The following is a 17,936-nucleotide window of genomic DNA, read 5'->3' as shown; positions in this document are numbered from 1 at the left end:
GAAAGAAATTAGTAAATTGTTAATTAAAATTTATCATCCATATTGTATGTGCCTACACCTGACAATACTTAATCTTTGGGAAGACGAATATTCATGGCTTTTTAATTTTTTGGAGACTTAATTACTTCATGTTAATCTTTTTCGACCGAAATAAAATTTGATATCAATTGAAAGGAATATAATCACCAAAATGTTGACATTTAGGAATGCTTACATTAAGATTGAAATGATCAATTTATACTTGATAAAACCAAGCTTATCAACATAAACCATATGTTTTAACATCATTAAATTCTTATTTCGATATCTAAAAACTGCCTCAAGTTTGCATAAATGATGAAAAAAAAAAAAAGAAAGAGAAAGCTTTTAATTTGAAAATGCTAAATGAAGAGTAAATTAAATCGCTACTATAATTGGTCATTGGTTAGTTGAACAAAATTGCAAAGTAATGGGAAGTTTTATACTTACTATACATTCCCCCAAACTTTCATGAAACTTTTTGCTCCATTCTATTTTAAAGTTTCAGATGCTTAAACAAATGTAATGTAAATGGACAAGAAATGTTGGATGCAAATTAATTGAATCACTGATTATAGAATACTTTCAATTAAGAAACATTGTTATGCCCTAAACTTTATTATCGTTTTTTTTATTTTACTTCAAATAGCAACATTTCAAGAAAATGTATTTAATATTGATTACACTTCTACGGTATTCTGACATTCCCTAACAGTTGGTTACTTTTTAGGATAAAGTGCTGTTGAATTTAATACTTGCGCTATACTGAATTGTTGAAAATTTGGCAACAACGAAACAAATATCGTTCTAAGATTAAATTTTTGAATGAAATGGAAATCGACTTACTGACCTATTAAACAAACAATCAATCAAATATATGACTGGCTGACTGGTCAACAGGGATATCGTACCGAAGTTTTCGTAAGATTTCAAGCGATTCATAAGAGTATCAAAATGTATGAAGACTCATAGATTCATAAGTTAATGGAAAATTTCAGTTTTTCTTCATTTGTCGCTCTTTTTTTAATCTACTTGCATTTCTGATACACACTTATAATGTTACACATATTTGCGTGAAAGTATTTCTTTAAAATAGCTGCATATCTTACATGAATATAGCAGAAGCAATATGATTAATGGATGCATGATTAGTGCTTATAACTACAAGGCTACAAGTATGGAAAGCGTAATGGACAGAAACGCTTCCAAGCATTCCACACAAATGGCTTGGGATTAACCGCCAAGAAGGTGCTTCAACATTAGAAGAACAGAATGCTTAAAATCATAAAGATTACCCAACACAGTCATTAATATTGATTTTACAAAATCCGCAGTTTTCACCTGCATCTCACTTAGATTTATCTTTCAGCAATTTCTACTTTCTCATCCATTTCTGGTTTTATTCCTTTCCAACTCCCATTTCCTTCTTGTCAGGCTAAATAGGAATGCTGTTCCAGCAAGTTGATCATTAATCAAGTTCTGGTTAACACTGTATATGCAATAGAAAATCCTATGCTTATATAAGTACCCATTACGAAATATAACCGATAGCATATATCCAACAGATAACAAAAAGCTCCTTCATTGAAACGAATTAATTTGCTAATAGCAAAATGAATTTAATGTATAAGAAGAATGTTATCCTAGTTAAAAATAAAAGCATAATCAGAAAATTTACACTTATGAAAAACAGCACTTTATATAGCTTATCATTTGAGTTTCAAAGCAGTCAATGTCCCGTTTCCAAAACAGAAAATCTACATGGAATCTCGCGGAAGATCAAACGGTAAATTGCAACTTCATTTGGAAGTCTCAATGTTGGCGCTGTAATTGGCTATCAGTCTTAAAATCTTTAAAAATGGAGAAAATTAGCAGAAAATACAAAGCTATAAAAGTGAAGAAAGCCATAGAATGAAGATATATTTCTAAATAACTAAAAGAGAAGTTGACGACAACTGTTAGTCCCGAATTATGTACAAGACTTTATATAAATTTCCCTCTGACTGCTTCATCAAACATTTTCATAAACAAAAATGAATAACTTATGATAATGCAGCAATAACTGTTAAATAAGAAAAAGATAAGTTGAAATGGAAAACGGTTTGAAGCAATAAGCGATAATTTACTCTTTCGCAAATGCAGTCTTCCAAGCAATAACTTGCTTATCAAATCCACAAGTGAACAGATCATAATTCGGATGATCGTCCGCCCAGGCAGTACAACAAACTATACGGCGATGACTCTGAAAATTAGCAAGAAAAAAAGATAAACAATAACTATATTCACAAGAAAGTGATATAACCCCCCAGAGGATAATGGTGCGGCAATTGCAGAAGATTACAGCCATTTTTTCCTAGTTTATCCTCACTAGGAAAAAATGGAGAAACAGAACGATTTCTTTCTTATTTTCATCCTATTTCGTCTTCTTTCCTAGTAAATTAAAATCATAGTGCGAGATTTCTTCTGAACAGATCTTGTATCATTAAGTAGTCCGACTCAACTGATCATTTCTTCCGCAAAAATTCAATGGAAGCTATTGCATCTTCTATATCTTTCGCTTTTTCTGTTCGGTTCGCTTATTTACAATGCGCTTCAAGTAAAAGATTTTGGTTGAGGCAATAAAATGCTGATCTCAGAAAATATAGAAATAGTTGACTCGAAGATTTCACTGAGCCATTAGAAGAAAAAATCTCAAAAAAAAATGGTGCTACTCAACATATGAATGTGCCTCGCTGATGACGAAAGCAGCACACAGGAAATCCTCAAACAAATCTTAGCAGTAACATATTTGACGTCCAGAAATACTCCTCACTTCATCAAAACAATCGAAATTAATTAAATATCATGATGGCCTTACTTGTCCACTCGCACGAGGAAGTCTTGTTAATCGAACGGTGTTCAAATCATACAATCGAATACTGCGATTATCTTGTGGAATTGCAACAACACTTCGTGACGAAATTGAAATTCGATTAACAGCACTGTCCAAACGAACAGTTACAATTGCACTACGCATATTGCGTAAATCCCAGACCTATAATATTATGAATTTTGACTGATTCTTGGAATTCCATAAAATTGCAGATTGCAGATTGAGTAGCAGATTGAATTAAAGATTTGAAATTCTTTAAAAGATCTTTTTTAAGAGGTACTAACTTTGATTGATCGATCATCACTGCCCGAAACAAGTTTTTCACCGGATGAAAATACAACCGACGTGACTGAGCTGCAAAGCAAATCGCGTTAATTTCAGAAAGGATCATATTATTTCATACAAAACGTAGTAGCATCATGCAAGAATCGTACTCAATATGCCCTTGAAAAACTGCAACAGATTGAATTGATTCCCGAAAATCCCAAAGACGAAAAGTAGAATCGCGGCTTGCAGTAACAATTAGTTTTTGCGATGGATGAGCATTACAGTGATTCAACTCGTCATCATGGCCTATAAAATATATGGCTGCTTTTTTCAATAAGTCTCGTTCAATTGAAATTTTAATTAATCCATACTCAGGTCTATCCAATACGTCGTTGAAAAACTACAACAGATTGAATTGATTCACCTTCTCAATTTCATAAGTGCTGCGCAACATTTTTAGAAAGATCAGTAGAATATTAGCAAAGTAAAAAAAAATCGACCCGATAAAATATTCAGAATTTCCCCTCGTTCAGCATCATAAATATTAGCAGTTCTATCCCAGCTAGCTGTGATAAGCTGTTCACCACCACTAAACCACTCAACAGCCATAACTGCATTAGCATGACCCGTCAAGCGCCGGAGCGGCTGCCGTACAATACTTGATGCATGAATCTCCCCACTGCCTGAACATATGAGTAAATAAATAGATATACGCACAGAAATTAAATATCATTAGTTTAGCAAATTTCAAATGAACATTTACCTTGCATGTCGTTCCCACCATTCGTTTGTTCCTTTTCAGCTAATTCATCATCTTCACTACTCGCAGCAGGGAGTTGGGTATTGCCTAAAAAATTCATCTCATAAAAAAATGATCTATCTGTTGACAAATATCAAAATCAGCAGAATGAACAGTAGAAGAAAAGGTTAGATGGAGAAGAAATCGCAAATAATCAAGTAAATATAACAAACAGGCTGAGATACTAATTGTTAATGTTCATGCTAATTTTTGAATGTCACAGACTTATGCCTTATCTTATATCCTTACTAGCCAAATGAAATGCAGATTTGAACGTGTCAAAGACAATCGAGCCATGAACATATATATATATATATATATATACATATGTATATATAAAGATTCAAAAAAAGAAACAGACCAAACATGACTATTAACCAACCTGGAACAACAGTTTTCCAAATATGTGCAGTACGATCGCCACTGGCTGTAGCAAGCATGAATTCAGTGGAATCTGTTGTTGACGGCCCGAAAGCAACACCATTGACCGAACCAACATGACCCGTATATTGGGCCAAACATGAACCTGCATCCAAAGACCACAGCAAGCATGTCTGATCTATTAAACAGTTGTAATATATCAATCGGAATAAAGTTGAATTAAATTCTACATATTTGATAGAGATGATTTAGTAATTTTGACCTCCACTGCTTTTTCAAACAAAATTTAATAACAGTATTGCATTGTTATTAGTATATTCATTTGCTAGTTAAGAAAATCAAATATAAAGTGATTGGACACATTTTTTTTTAAATAAAACCAAAAAGAACCGGCGGAAGCGCTCGCCAAAATCGGTTGTGACCCACGGCTTGCTGTCACATGCCAAATACCATCTCGATGTCCCATAAACGAACGAACATATCTGCATCGACGTGAACTATCACTAACGACTTTCAGGCTCTGTACCAGACGTCCTGGTGGAACTCGTAAAGCAGTCTTTAGTTTCTGACGCATTTGGTTACCTATAAGATGCAACATTATTATAGATTGTACCAACTGATTTCGATGTAGCACTTTTTGTAAATGTTAATCCCATCATTGTTGATAAATGCCAAATTAAGGTTTCCAACAGTTTTTACCAGTTAAAACAATCAGTTTATTAGTCATGCTGTTAAAACTACCGATGATCAGGTCATAATCTCATCTCCAAAATTCAAATTCTACCCGGCAACTATTTGAAGACAAGTCCAGAGAGATGAACCAAAAATCAAAAAATTCATTGCATGCTATTTTCGTATCATTCGTTATGATTGGCTTGTAATCGTCTGTGCAAAACTGTAGCACTTTGAATGGCTGAATTGTGCCGTGATGTTTCCAAATAAAAAATGCAAACTTGCACAAATATAAAAAATGGAGTCTTGCACAAATATAAAAAAATTAAAATTAAATAGTCAGCGTTATTCCTGAAAGAAAGTCAACAATGAACAGAATGACCTTTCCTGCCGACTTCTTTTCGTGCTGATAACGGATCATTTGGTGAAGAACAGACCTCAGGTGATAGCGTTACTGTTTCGCCCAGCCGTTCACTTAATTGGTTCAACTTTGTCTGCACTATAAATATTTGCATAACAAAAATTTATTTTCCGCACAGTTCAATATTCAATTCTGAACTGACGAATTTTTTATTGCTTTTTTTTCAGGATTTCATTTATTAGATTCGGAAGAACTTCTTCTAAAATCTTTTCTTTCCTTTCCATCGCTTAAGTTGCTCGCTAATCATTATGATAAGTTTAAAAAAATCCTTTCAAGCTTAAGTCTTATGAAGCTATTCAGTAGCAGTTAGCAACTGAAAGCTCTAAAAGGAAAATTAGCTCAACTAACAGATGAACGAGCAATATATGTTACTTTAAGCAAAAGTGAACTTATCAATTACTGACAAAGTACAGCAACCGATCGAAGATCAGTACTCAGTAAATACTTTTGTAGAAGAAGGTATATAATGATATAGCAAATGCACGTCACGTCAATATTAATAAAAGGATGAACAAACAGCTACCACACTCTAATCTTCCCTAAGCTTGTTTTCTTTAACCATTTTTTAATAGATGGTAAGGAATCAAAGTCTAATTTCTACTTGCTTTCTGTGAAGGTGATATCATTTTTTTAAAAGATAAGCATTTATTCCTATAACAAAATAATGAATTGATATAAAATAATGAAATGCTTACATTCGCAGTTCTCTTCATACAAAGAGTCAATTTCCTTTTCAACATATTCGAACAGCTGGTATAGCCGCGCCCTGAAATAGTTAATGTAGTACTACAACAAAAAAAAAAACCAATAGGAAATCATTTACATGATTCCATCAATTTGCATTGGAAAAGTTATACTCGGAAAACACGTCAGTGCTAATTTATCCCTTTATCAATTCTTATAGACACAACACAAAAAAATCCAAAGTGATATAATGTAAGAAACATATAATTATTTGATGCACGTAATATTTGCACCCTTATTTGACATTTGGAAAATATCATACGTTGAATTTCGACTAATTTCTAATAATCTAAATTCCCATTAAAGTGTAGAAGAGTTAAATTCGAATTTTAATTTTATTTAAAAATAACAGACGGTTGATTTTGATTTAATTTCAGTTGAAATGTGAAACGATAAATTTCGAATGATTTCAATTTTCGCCAGCATGTAAGGTGATTATTTTCGGATTATCTCAACAACTGTCCACAAAAATTTTAGTGGAAAATTGAGTAAAATTTAGAACAAAAGTTTTTCTCCAATTCCATAAAATATATTGAAAATCATACTTATGTGGTAATGCTATTTGTTCCATATCGGAATATTGCTGTTGCTGTTGAACACCTGAAGATCCTTGTTGTACATCACCGTCCGCCCAAACACGAAGCTTCTCAAATCTTCCAGACATGCACTAAACTTAAAACTTGAAACAGAACTAAATCCTAGAATTAACGAAATCTCGATGGAAGCTCACTTATCTCTATTCGTCTCTTCAAATTGCCGGATTATGAAATATAAGAAATCGTCTATCAATTATTCAAAGCAATAACTTAACTATATGAAGGGAAAAATAAGATACGAAATTTCTGGAGTGAATTATAGATTAATAAAAGAATTGACGACAAAGAAAAATATATTTTAAACAGGAAAAATAATAAAAAGAAGATAGAAAATCAATAAAAATAAGATATGACGAAGTGCTAGATTAAATCAAATAAAATCTGACATTAGAGAGAGGGTAAATTTGAAGGATACACGCACTGCGACTGAATTCATGATGCAACTGAATTTATGAAGCAGATGGGCCACTGGAGCTTTAACAGAGAACGATAGGATTCAACACATGTTATCTTAAGAGATAATGGTGAATAAAAAGTGCTGACAAATTGCACACGAAAATGCTAACAATAAAATAAGCTTAAACAACAAGCAGCATCTCTTCAAATAATCTATTAAACAAATAATCTGCTACAGGAAATAATGTTTTCATAAGCTTCTTCAAGTTGCCGCGTTAGGTTCGTGAGATATGGATGAGACTGGAGTATCGGGTGGGAGGGGTGGAGGACAGTTGGCCATGTTATGGCTTGGTTTTAACTTTGTTTGTTGTACTTTCGTTTTTTTATGGCTTATGCATATTGCATATGGGAAGAGAACTAACTAGTCTGGTAAGGATTTGTTCTCGCTTGTTTCGTTAGAGATGATTTACTTAAATATTTGATATTTTCACGTTTATTGATAGAAATATAGATTTTTATTGGTCTCACAAGTCTTCCAGTCATTCTGGTCGCATAATGCTCTCAGTCCTTCTTTGTGACACATCTAAATGCTGTTTCGTCACTTAAATCGCCATGATATAGCGTAAACTTGTTTATATCACTGGAAGCAAATATTACAAGGTAACTGATGGGTCTGAATCCAGATGTACCAAATCTTATACTGAACAGGCGTGTAATGCTTATCTTATATTGAACAGGCGTGTAATTCTAGTAATAGCGATACATGAAAACAAAGCGTGTACTTTCCAGGAAATTACAAATGATAAACTAAATTTGCTAGCTATTCTGTAAGGAGCAAAACGATCAGATTTATTACGGTGAAATGATCCGTACGAAACTGTTATCACGCTACAGTACTTTGGCTGTACGTGCCCTGGTGACAGCCGGTGCGGCAGAACGCTGTTTTACATCTGGTCGTTGTTTTCATAGCCATTGTGCTACTGATTTACCTACCGCCTCGGTCCATCATCATCAAAATGTAGAAGGCGTACATGCTTCATGTTGTGGTTTCCCAAAGCATCTCAAAAATGGACCTTCGACTGTACTCGATCAAGGTGTCTTTGGTGATGATGCATGCTTCATTGCACGTTTTGAAAATACATATGTGGTTGGTATGTGCTTGTTCATATATGCTTTTTATTTTCCTATAATCAGGGAGCATGTTGCACAGAGTGCACATAACACGATAGATTCATATGAATCATAAAAGCCATCGAATTTAAGTTTCAACATGTGTTGTTATTTGTATGTGCTTACTCATTTAGACTTTTTAATGTGCAGTAGGGGTTGAATTTTAGTCCCATATAATTGAAATGATTTTAATTCATTACCAATTGTTCTCTAGTAATTTTCAGTAAAACCAGGTCAAGGGAACTTATCTACATGATTGTTTGAAACAAGTGGCTCAGCAATTAATAGGCGATTTAATAGCTGACATAAACTGTATACAAAAAAAATAAATAAATATTGCTTCATGATATATGGCTGTGTTCGGAGTACTGTTCTACTATCAACAGGAAACCTACTGAGCTGAAATAGTCTAAATATATTGAAGTAGAGCTAGATACTTTCTGATATCAGGTGTATAGTTTTACATTCCAACGATGTATGGGTAATTCAGGGAGGGAATACTTATTTTTTTAAAGGTGTGGCAGACGGCGTAGGTGGTTGGCGCAATTATGGCATCGACCCCTCGGAATTTTCAAGTCGTTTGATGAAGCTCTGTCAGAAAATTGTAATGAAAGGTAATATCTTCATAAGGAGATTTTTTAATGAATATCATTTGTAATTTCAAGTAATATAAGATTATGGATACATTGTTTGAGGATGAAAAATGCAGTTTTCTTGATCATTTTTGGATTTCAGGTCAGTTTAAGCCGACTCGACCGGATAAACTATTAGCTCGTGCATATGAAGCACTCGCGAAGCCGCCACGTCCGACTGGGTCATCTACAGCTTGTGTACTTATTGTTCATCAGGATACGCTATATTCTGCTAATCTCGGTGATTCGGGTTATCTTGTTATTCGGAATGGCAAAGTAGTATATCGTAGTCGTGAACAAACTCATTATTTCAATGCACCATATCAACTATCATTACCTCCAACAGATGAAGGTATAAGTTATCTTTATCTAAAAAGAAAATGGCTGCTTTGTTTTAAATTTCTTAATGCTTTTGAATTTTAGCTTATTTGTGCAGTTCTGGGATGTTTTATGAAGTCTAGAATACTACCTTTGTGGGTTAATTTTAGGATAATCGAATGTAGTTGAAGGTTAATATTAAGTTGAAATACCAAGGACTTTTGAAGTTTTATAAAAAATCCTGCAGGAAATGGTAGTTTCCTTGGAGATTCTCCGGAAAAAGCTGAATCGGCATCATTGGATTTGATGAGCGGTGATATTATTGTGCTTGCAACCGATGGTCTGTGGGATAATGTGACGGAAGATGAAATCGTAAACCAGTTATCAGGTCTCAAACCAGGTGATGTGCAGGTGTGTTCGGTTTTTAATGGATTCTTGCTTAAAAAATTGAACAGTCCATGCTTCTTTGCTTCAAATAAGGCAAATAGTAGCTTGGAGTAACAGAAAGTGGAGATCCGTGGTAATGAGTGGTGAAGAGAAGCAAAGGATCGATAAGGGTGGATGAGAATTTTGTATCATTGAGCAGTTTTTTAAAACATATAAAGAACTGCAGTGTAACCTTGAATGTCAAAAATACTCAAGATATTAGTTGGTTTCGGTACTTTTAAAGGATACTATTAAACGTTCTAAAATTCAGTCAGTGAGCATAGGAAAAGAGTTTCTAGCACTCTTTTGCCAAAAACGCGATTTTATATTTCATTGTCTTTTTTAGAAAGCTTGCAATAGTCTGGCACTTACTGCAAGGAGGTTAGCGTTCGATACGCAGCATCTGTCTCCGTTTGCAGTAAAAGCACTGCAGCATGGAATCGACGCACCTGGGGGCAAACCAGATGATATAACACTTATTTTGTTATTAATTGCTTGATTTGTTGCGGCGAAATATTGAAATGCTGCGACTTCTTATTGTGCTCATCTCATGTACAAAATAAGATCATTGATTTTTTCTGGGTGGGTTTTACGTTATGACTATGTTAAACGTGGTAATAAATTGATAAGTTTAAAACGTCTCCATTCAACAGAGCACATCTTGCAGTTTCGCAGTAATATAGCATGTGTACATTTTTCTTAGTGTCTCAAAGTGATTAGTTGTGCATTGTGTTGTTATATGATTCGCAAGCACCATTAGGGATGGCATTGGTCTGTTTAAATCTTATTTGAATTTCATTTTAGGATAAATTTTGATAAAAAAGTGTGGAATATCAGAAACGCTTATGAATCCACTCTTCATTTACAAGCTAAAATTTTATTGCACTTAATCAGAATAAACTTACATCTTTCAGCGCGTTTAATTCATTCTTACAGCGACAAATTGAAAATTTGGTTTTAGATTTTTTAAACAATAGTCCTTTGCTATTCATTGTAGGTTCTTGGTAAGGTCCGATTTAATCAGCGTACTTCAAAGCAGTTCATTGTCGGCCACGTGTATTAGGCATACATTCCCATTTCTTCTCATACAGATACATTTTCTTCCGTTTTGTATTATGCGTAAGTGGCACTTTGAAATTTGTTGCGAACTAAGTCGTATGTATTGTATCCAGTGAATTGGATTGTGATTAAAAGATAAAATGCAAATGTGAAAGGAAGTAGAACTGAAGCTAGGAATAGTACTTCTACATTGCTGTTACTGTATTTTTCCTTTTGACTGTAATTAACATGACGCGAGAAAGGTCCGTCTTTGTTAAGCTGTTAGGAAGTTCTCGACGTTCAAATTCACACAGTGTTTAATGATTTGAAAACATTTCTGTGTTTATTAACTCTTTCTAACTTGCAGAGTTTCGTTATTTACTGTTTTGTGTTTCTGTGTATGTCTTACAGTGTGTTAGGGGTGTGACGGAGAGGTAGAATCGAAGGGACGCTTTGTGACAGTTTGCCAAAGAATTGTTCTATCGAACATTAACATGGATAAAACGAAAATAAACCTAAACATCGGTGTCATTTTGCATCATTTTGCTTTGTCAAATCCTTCTACTGCGATAGTGGTTTTAAATTCTTAGAATGAAAATATCCTTAAAGTTCTGGTGTGGTTGGTGTAAAAATTTTGAAAAGTGGAAGTAAGATATGGGGTGAACTTCAAAGCGGTAAGGTTTCTCATCGATTTTATTTTTTTTTTTTCAAACAGCGTAAGGCCGTTTTACCCGTGATTGCGCGACGAGTTATGGATATATAGGTAAATGCTGACTGAAGTTTGGAAAGGCATTTTCTATTGCAAATTGATGAGATTCCTCTCGAGATTTTGATAATCATGCTTATTACCAAATATTTTATATATATTCTATATACTCTGTTTTTCCATGTTATTTTTTAGATATTGTTACCTTGAGGATATGCGCTTACGGTTTTGCTTGGCTTCTCAGGCTGGAAACATTCTCAGCAAATTCCCGTTCATAGCAAGCTGTTCACAAATTCGCTCAGCATACAGTATGTAATAAACGGGTTCTTTCATTAAAATCGTTCATTTTTTTGAATATTAGGATTTAAATTATTTTAGGGAATATAAGCTGCAGTACTGACTTGTTACTAAATGTTTGAGGTCCTATTTCCAGTGCTAAGACTCGTTTCACAGTTCAGTATGCTATGAATTAAGGTTAGTAAGTTCTCTTTTTCCTTTCTAACAAAATACATAACCATTGATCTCGGTAGAGAGATGTATTGGGGAATTGGGTCAATGGGTTTGATGATGTGTATATTATATAGCTAAAAATTGATAGTATTATAAAACCCTGAATATTTATTAAGAAATATTTTAAGGTTAACGAAATTGCAGAATATGTTGGCGAATCAGCTCAGTCCGATGGAACATTGTTGGGTGATTTCCGCAGAGCCATGCACTATATGTTTATGACAGAGCTTGTAAGAGGTATGCATATATACATGTATTTCCATATTCAATTTAATTGATTTTATCAATATTAAATTCGCATTACGAAATTCTTTAGAAGACTCAGTAAAAAACAGAAGATAAAAGAAGGCGAGCACTCTTCTCCAAGTCATTTGAAATCAAGAGATAGATAGGTGCTGTTGGAATGCTTCAGAATGATGGAAGAATGAAATAAACAAGTCATACGTGAATTTACATTTTAGTGGGGAATTGGATCAAATTTTGGAATCATTTTATAACATGGTTAAATTGTTGTGTCTGATATTTACTATGTTAGTTATGGTTTTAATAATAGCTCTACATAAAATTCAGTTCTGAAGTATTTTGTTGTTGATTTTTGTAGTCCACTCTTTGTAATCTACTCTTGCATGATATACTTTCTAGGTATGGGTATAATTGTCGGTCATTACTTTATGGAACCTGCAACAATAAACTATCCATTTGAGAAAGGCCCACTGAGCTCGCGTTTCCGTGGTGAACATGCGCTTCGGAGATATCCATCTGGTGAAGAACGCTGTATAGCTTGCAAACTGTGCGAAGCGATATGTCCGGCACAAGTATAGGCTCTCTTCTTGATTACATAATACTGAGAATTGTATTTTTTTCATCCATTTTCCTTTTTTATAGAAATTTCTCAACCAATAACAGCGGTTCCAGAGGCTTTCTGAAAACTGGAATTCATTCGAACCATTCATGTAGCAGATTCTAAAATTAGTACTTCCTGGTTCTTTCTCTATAGAATTTTAGACTGTTTTACATTGCTCCCCAGATCGAATCTACATGCACTACGCGTTTACTTTCTTTTTTTTGATCTACTAATTTTTATTTGATCGACAGTTTGTGGATTCTTATTTATTTTGAGCAGTTTTTAAATTATTTCTGTGCGTTTCTGATCGTTTCAGGCAATAACGATTGAAGCTGAAGCAAGACCTGACGGAAGTCGGCGAACTACGCGTTATGATATCGATATGACAAAATGTATTTACTGCGGATTGTGTCAGGAGGCTTGTCCGGTTGATGCTATTGTTGAGGTTTTCTTTTTGAGTTCTCACTTTTAAATTCCCGTTTTTTTTTCCCTTGAACTTGTTCTAATTGTCAATTTTTTTCCATGTTTCATATATCTAAAAATATATGCTATGCTGAGTATTGTCTCATTTGTACCTGTTTAATATCACCATGAATTTATCTGTGTTTGCTCATAACTGTGATTCATAGTACGTTATGTTCGGAATTTTTTTCTAGGGTCCGAATTTTGAATACTCAACGGAAACTCATGAGGAACTGCTATATAACAAAGAGAAGCTTCTGTTGAATGGTGATCGGTGGGAGCCGGAATTGGCAGCAAATTTACAGGCTGAATATCTGTATCGTTAAGTTGAGGAAGTTTTAGTGACTGATCGTTGTATCGTTCTTCATTAGGTAATTAGTTTAAAGAACACTGTTTAGTCGATCTATTAAATGAACTAGAAAATAAATACTACCCATTGTGATTGTTTCTGCTGAATGCTGAATATACTGCAGCTGTTGTGAATATAAAAGGCCATGTTGTGGATATAAAAGATAACACTGCAGTCTAACTTCAGACATGAGATAACTAGTTGATAAATTAGTGGTTAAGCAATTGCGCAAGTCTGATAGCAGAACTTGTTCATTTAGAAAGTGTTTGCGTCGTTCGGATTCTCTTTGTGTACATGTTAGAGTTGTCTGAATAGGCGTACTTGTTCTTGTACTTTCCGCTTATATCGTTCATGCAGTTTAAGGGATATTATTTGTATAGTATATGCTTTATAAGGGTGCAATATTGGTACTAGCAAAGCTTTTTGCACGAAAGTTAGTTTTGACCTTTTTAATTGATTCAGCTCAAGATTTACCAGGTCAGACAATTCAAAATGATTTTCCAATGCTTTATAGCAGAAACTTCTGTATTAACAAACAATTTAGAGAGAATGACCCAACAACTGCATTTTACGCTGTCTCTGAAAGATATGGAGCAAACCCGGACAAATTCAACATGCAGTTGGGCTGGAAGGGAGACATAATATGCTGGTTAGTTGAAATAATTGTAAGCTAAGCACTTCGAACCTTGCTCGCCATTGGAAATATATTTCATTTCCTAAAGCTGGACTTGGGGGAAGACATTTTAGATATTTTATTATCGAGATAGAGCTAATTAAAAAGTTCATGCAAATATTTAAGTGTGAGGCGATTGCCAGAATTGAATCCTTTTTCATCTTTGGCCATTTTCCGCAAAAGATTGGACTGTGTGTGCGCTTACACTACTCATAATCGTTGCGCCTTCATCGCTGTAATTCTTTTTTTTCGATTTTACAAACCGAATTTAATTTATTTTATGACTACTAATGAAATGCCGATTAGCTTCATACAGGATTGTAACCTTTTGGAAATTTCAGAGTCAGGAGAGCGTTACACTTTCTTGTCATTGAGTCCTCTGAGCGCAGTCGGACTGCAGCTATAAATGCTGCATTCGACATGCAAAAGCTATCTTTACGGAAGATGAACTATTCCTATGGAAAGATAGATATACTCTCGAATTAGATTTACTACTAAGGGTCACTGATTTTATGTTTCATTTTACCACAGCATTTAAAGAAGTTCCATCGAGAAAGAAACCTTGGAGATAAATTAACAAATTCACTTCGACTAGTTGAAATAGAATTTGACTGAGCAGTAACAACTTCCTGATCATTTGTTTCTGTAACCGCACTTAACACATCTTGATACCATTCAACCTAAACGATTGACCATGCTTTGGTTCATGAAATAATAGCACATAGATTATGATTCAATTAACAGTTTGTAGTGATCGATACCGAAATTTCACCTCATAACACTTGTATTTTTCGGAAGTGAGAAAAAAAATGCAAAACCTGAATTTCGAAAATTCTTCACCAACCGGAAGATCTACTCTTGAAAAGTTACGAGCAAGATTATATGGCGGTAACCATAGTGTATGACCAAGAAGTTCATTTCGATCGCACATCCATGGTGGTTCATAAATGATATCATCGAGACGACAGAGGTAGACCTGTCAAAGAAGTACTAGTTTTTGACTTTATCGGTCGAACTTCAGCATAACTTGCTTTTATAGTTTTTATCTTCCTAAATAGATAGAAAAAAATAAGAGAAATTAAAAGGTATGCTAATTACGGTTACTTCTCGAGAAATTGCAGTAATCATCACCTTGTATGGTAATTTCTCGAAATCTCTTGACCAAGTTATTTGATCCAGTTCAGTGGTACGAAATATCACCAATTCTTCCAGTGTTTTTGGCATGGTACTCAAAAAGTTAGCGATGTTTGATGCGTTATAGTAATGCACATAAACGGAGATCTTTTTTAGGTTTAACGTTTTCAAAATGGTCATTTTTTGTGGTAAGGTACGGTGGCAACATGAGAACAGTGACGGTGGAATATCGAGTGCTTTCAGTTGAATTAACGTTCCTGAAATGATAATTACCATCACATCACTGATAGGCTATCTTATGCCAGGCTCAGAAGGGATGACTAATGTTTTAAAATAGTCTACTGTTCGAGCCTTGAATCTTCCATTTGGACTTCATATCAAATTCTCATTTTGTACTTTCTGAATAATAACTGAAACGAATCTATTTGTATCAATAGATAGAATCTATCGGTGACATTCCCAATATTGTCTCCAAAATTTATGGCAGATATTTGTAAAAATTTATGAAAAACGAAACGAGGAAATATTGTTAACACGCTGAAATGTTAGATTTCCAATTATTACATCTTAAATAATTAAAAAAAAAAAAGATCAGTTACCAATTGCCGTGATATACTGATCGAAATCAGGCGGATTGCACAAAACACCGGAGATAAGCAGTTCAGTAAGGGTTTGTTTCAGTGCATCACACAATTCACTGAATATATCCGGTTTTAGCACGATACCACTGAGTTGTACGGAAACCAATGGTGCGGAAATAATTTGCGTTAGCTGACTTTGACGTAGTACATTTTGAACTGTTTTCAATTCATCATAACGTTGCAGTATGCGTAATTTACGTAGTTTTTTCGTACATAATGCATCCAAACATGACAAACTCAATGAACTGCAACTTTTTAAATATAATAAATTGTTCGATAAAATATTCTTCGATATGATTTGCATCCAAATATGCTCTCATTTTATGATTTCCATTACTACTCCAAAAGCAATACGTGTGATTACGTGGTATTACAAGTACTGGTACGTTACTATTATTATATTGCAAATCTACCGCTGACATTCATACTTTTCATCATTATCATCAAAGGCTTCAACAGAGTTATCGGAAAACCAAAATATCTTGATTGTTGTTGATAAGGTATAATAATGTTAGATAATTAGTTGATAAGATTGATAAAAAACCTGAAGCTATCATATGACATTACCATTCTGCTCTTATGTTAGAGAGGAAAAGAAGAAAAAAGTTCGTTCATATTACTCAACTTACTTAAGCACAGAACTTGCTATAGTAAGAACATTGAGATGTTCAATTTTAGATAATTGTCGTAGATAGTTCTCATCTCGTATCTTTTGAATGACGATATTATTCAAATTTGGACAATGGTGAAGGATTAACTGTAAATTTAGAACTTCTTGATTCTTAATTAATGAGCGAGTTGCATTAGTAGTAAGTTAATTCGTCCATTTTCAGTTTTGAGTGAAACGAAGTATTCTTATTAAAATACTTGCACTTCAAAAGCATTTTAAATTTTTTGGTATTTTTCAAATAATCATTAAAGTATCTTGACAGATGATAATTACATGCCTTCAGATCACATTTTGTCGTACATTTAAAAACTTCACCGGCAATACACAAAACATCGTCCTTGATAGAAAGCATTGTGACATCAAGCCATGTAGAAAACAAAGAACCTAAAATAGTACTTTCAAAACTTCAAAATCAAATTGCTCTCCAGTGCCACTGGAAGGAAAAAATTAACACTGCATTGCTAGTTAGAGCACTTATTAAAACAATTACGGGAGAAGCGAATTCTTTTCTTCCTGGGAAGTAAGACTAAATTTCTTCTTATTTGTTCTACTACAACGAGACAACCCAACAATTGAAGACTTAAACCCGCTTACTAAGCCTCTTGTTTGTAGAGGCAATATTAGCCCTGGATTTGACATCCAAATGACTGAAGATGACATTCCAGACATCATCCGACAGATCCATTTTGCCCAACAATAATTAACATCTGTCTCACCTTATTTTTTAAAAGCTGCAACATTCGATAATTCACATATTTGCTTTGTCTTTGGTCATTATGCACGTTTTCTATGTTTTATGCAAATTCGTTTGACTATGTTAGAACTTCTTTATTATATTCTTAGATTGCAAGATGAATTACTTGAAAAATTTATCAGTTTTTATTACCTGATAAATTCCAAAAGGAGCCAAAAACACAATTACAGTATATAAATTTAACAAAATCGTAAATACTTTGTAGAAATGAGTTCACATAAGATAATAACAAATATTCTAAATATATACAAACCAATCAAAATGCGAAAAAAAAGAGGTTGGGAAATATGAAAAAAGTATCGCCTCACAATGCCTGAACTGTTTCACAATAAAACAAACATAATAATTAATAATAATAGTAATAATAATAATAATGATAATAATGATAATAATAATAATAATAATAATAATAATAATAATAATAATAATAATAATAATAATAA

General features: G+C 33.7%; 4 protein-coding genes across 5 annotated transcripts; 2 read left to right on the top strand and 2 right to left on the bottom strand.

Annotated features, from left to right (window-relative positions):
• Positions 1-1,924: 1,924 nt before the first annotated feature.
• LOAG_03459 lies at positions 1,925-6,846 on the bottom strand. 2 transcript variants are annotated; one of them, XM_003138996.2, is made up of 11 exons: positions 6,720-6,846; positions 6,126-6,196; positions 5,392-5,508; positions 4,728-4,919; positions 4,339-4,515; positions 3,921-4,004; positions 3,658-3,840; positions 3,325-3,463; positions 3,175-3,244; positions 2,876-3,052; positions 1,925-2,260 (listed from the first exon to the last, which is right to left on the bottom strand). In XM_003138996.2, exons 1-11 carry the CDS (start codon positions 6,836-6,838, stop codon positions 2,141-2,143), a joined length of 1,449 nt encoding a protein of 482 aa, XP_003139044.1. In that variant the 5' UTR covers positions 6,839-6,846; the 3' UTR covers positions 1,925-2,140. The 2 variants fall into 2 exon arrangements, with proteins under 2 accessions (XP_003139044.1, XP_020307433.1); XM_020446324.1 differs by lacking the exons at positions 5,392-5,508; positions 6,126-6,196; positions 6,720-6,846 and adding an exon at positions 5,122-5,253.
• A 941-nt stretch (positions 6,847-7,787) lies between these two features.
• On the top strand, positions 7,788-10,324 carry LOAG_03458 (5-azacytidine resistance protein azr1). Its single transcript, XM_003138995.2, has 5 exons — positions 7,788-8,317; positions 8,852-8,950; positions 9,072-9,320; positions 9,534-9,697; positions 10,059-10,324. The coding sequence occupies exons 1-5, from the start codon at positions 8,029-8,031 to the stop codon at positions 10,209-10,211; spliced, it is 954 nt and encodes a 317-aa protein (XP_003139043.1). The 5' UTR covers positions 7,788-8,028; the 3' UTR covers positions 10,212-10,324.
• A 1,321-nt stretch (positions 10,325-11,645) lies between these two features.
• LOAG_03457 (NADH-ubiquinone oxidoreductase 23 kDa subunit) lies at positions 11,646-13,798 on the top strand. Its single transcript, XM_003138994.2, has 5 exons — positions 11,646-11,764; positions 12,111-12,203; positions 12,609-12,781; positions 13,127-13,255; positions 13,467-13,798. The coding sequence occupies exons 1-5, from the start codon at positions 11,671-11,673 to the stop codon at positions 13,596-13,598; spliced, it is 621 nt and encodes a 206-aa protein (XP_003139042.1). The 5' UTR covers positions 11,646-11,670; the 3' UTR covers positions 13,599-13,798.
• Positions 13,799-14,451: 653 nt separating this feature from the next.
• On the bottom strand, positions 14,452-17,424 carry LOAG_03456 (hypothetical protein; the record flags this gene model as incomplete). Its single annotated transcript, XM_003138993.1, has 8 exons — positions 14,452-14,527; positions 14,856-14,974; positions 15,139-15,270; positions 15,426-15,685; positions 16,028-16,314; positions 16,699-16,826; positions 17,050-17,123; positions 17,334-17,424. 8 exons carry the CDS (start codon positions 17,422-17,424, stop codon positions 14,452-14,454), a joined length of 1,167 nt encoding a protein of 388 aa, XP_003139041.1.
• Between the last annotated feature and the right edge of the window lie 512 nt (positions 17,425-17,936).

This window comes from Loa loa (genome assembly GCF_000183805.2).
Source record: "Loa loa unplaced genomic scaffold supercont3.4, whole genome shotgun sequence".
NCBI lineage: Eukaryota > Metazoa > Nematoda > Chromadorea > Rhabditida > Onchocercidae > Loa > Loa loa.
The sequence above is the reverse complement of the archived record's forward strand: the minus strand, read 5'-3'. Positions and strand labels throughout refer to the sequence as shown.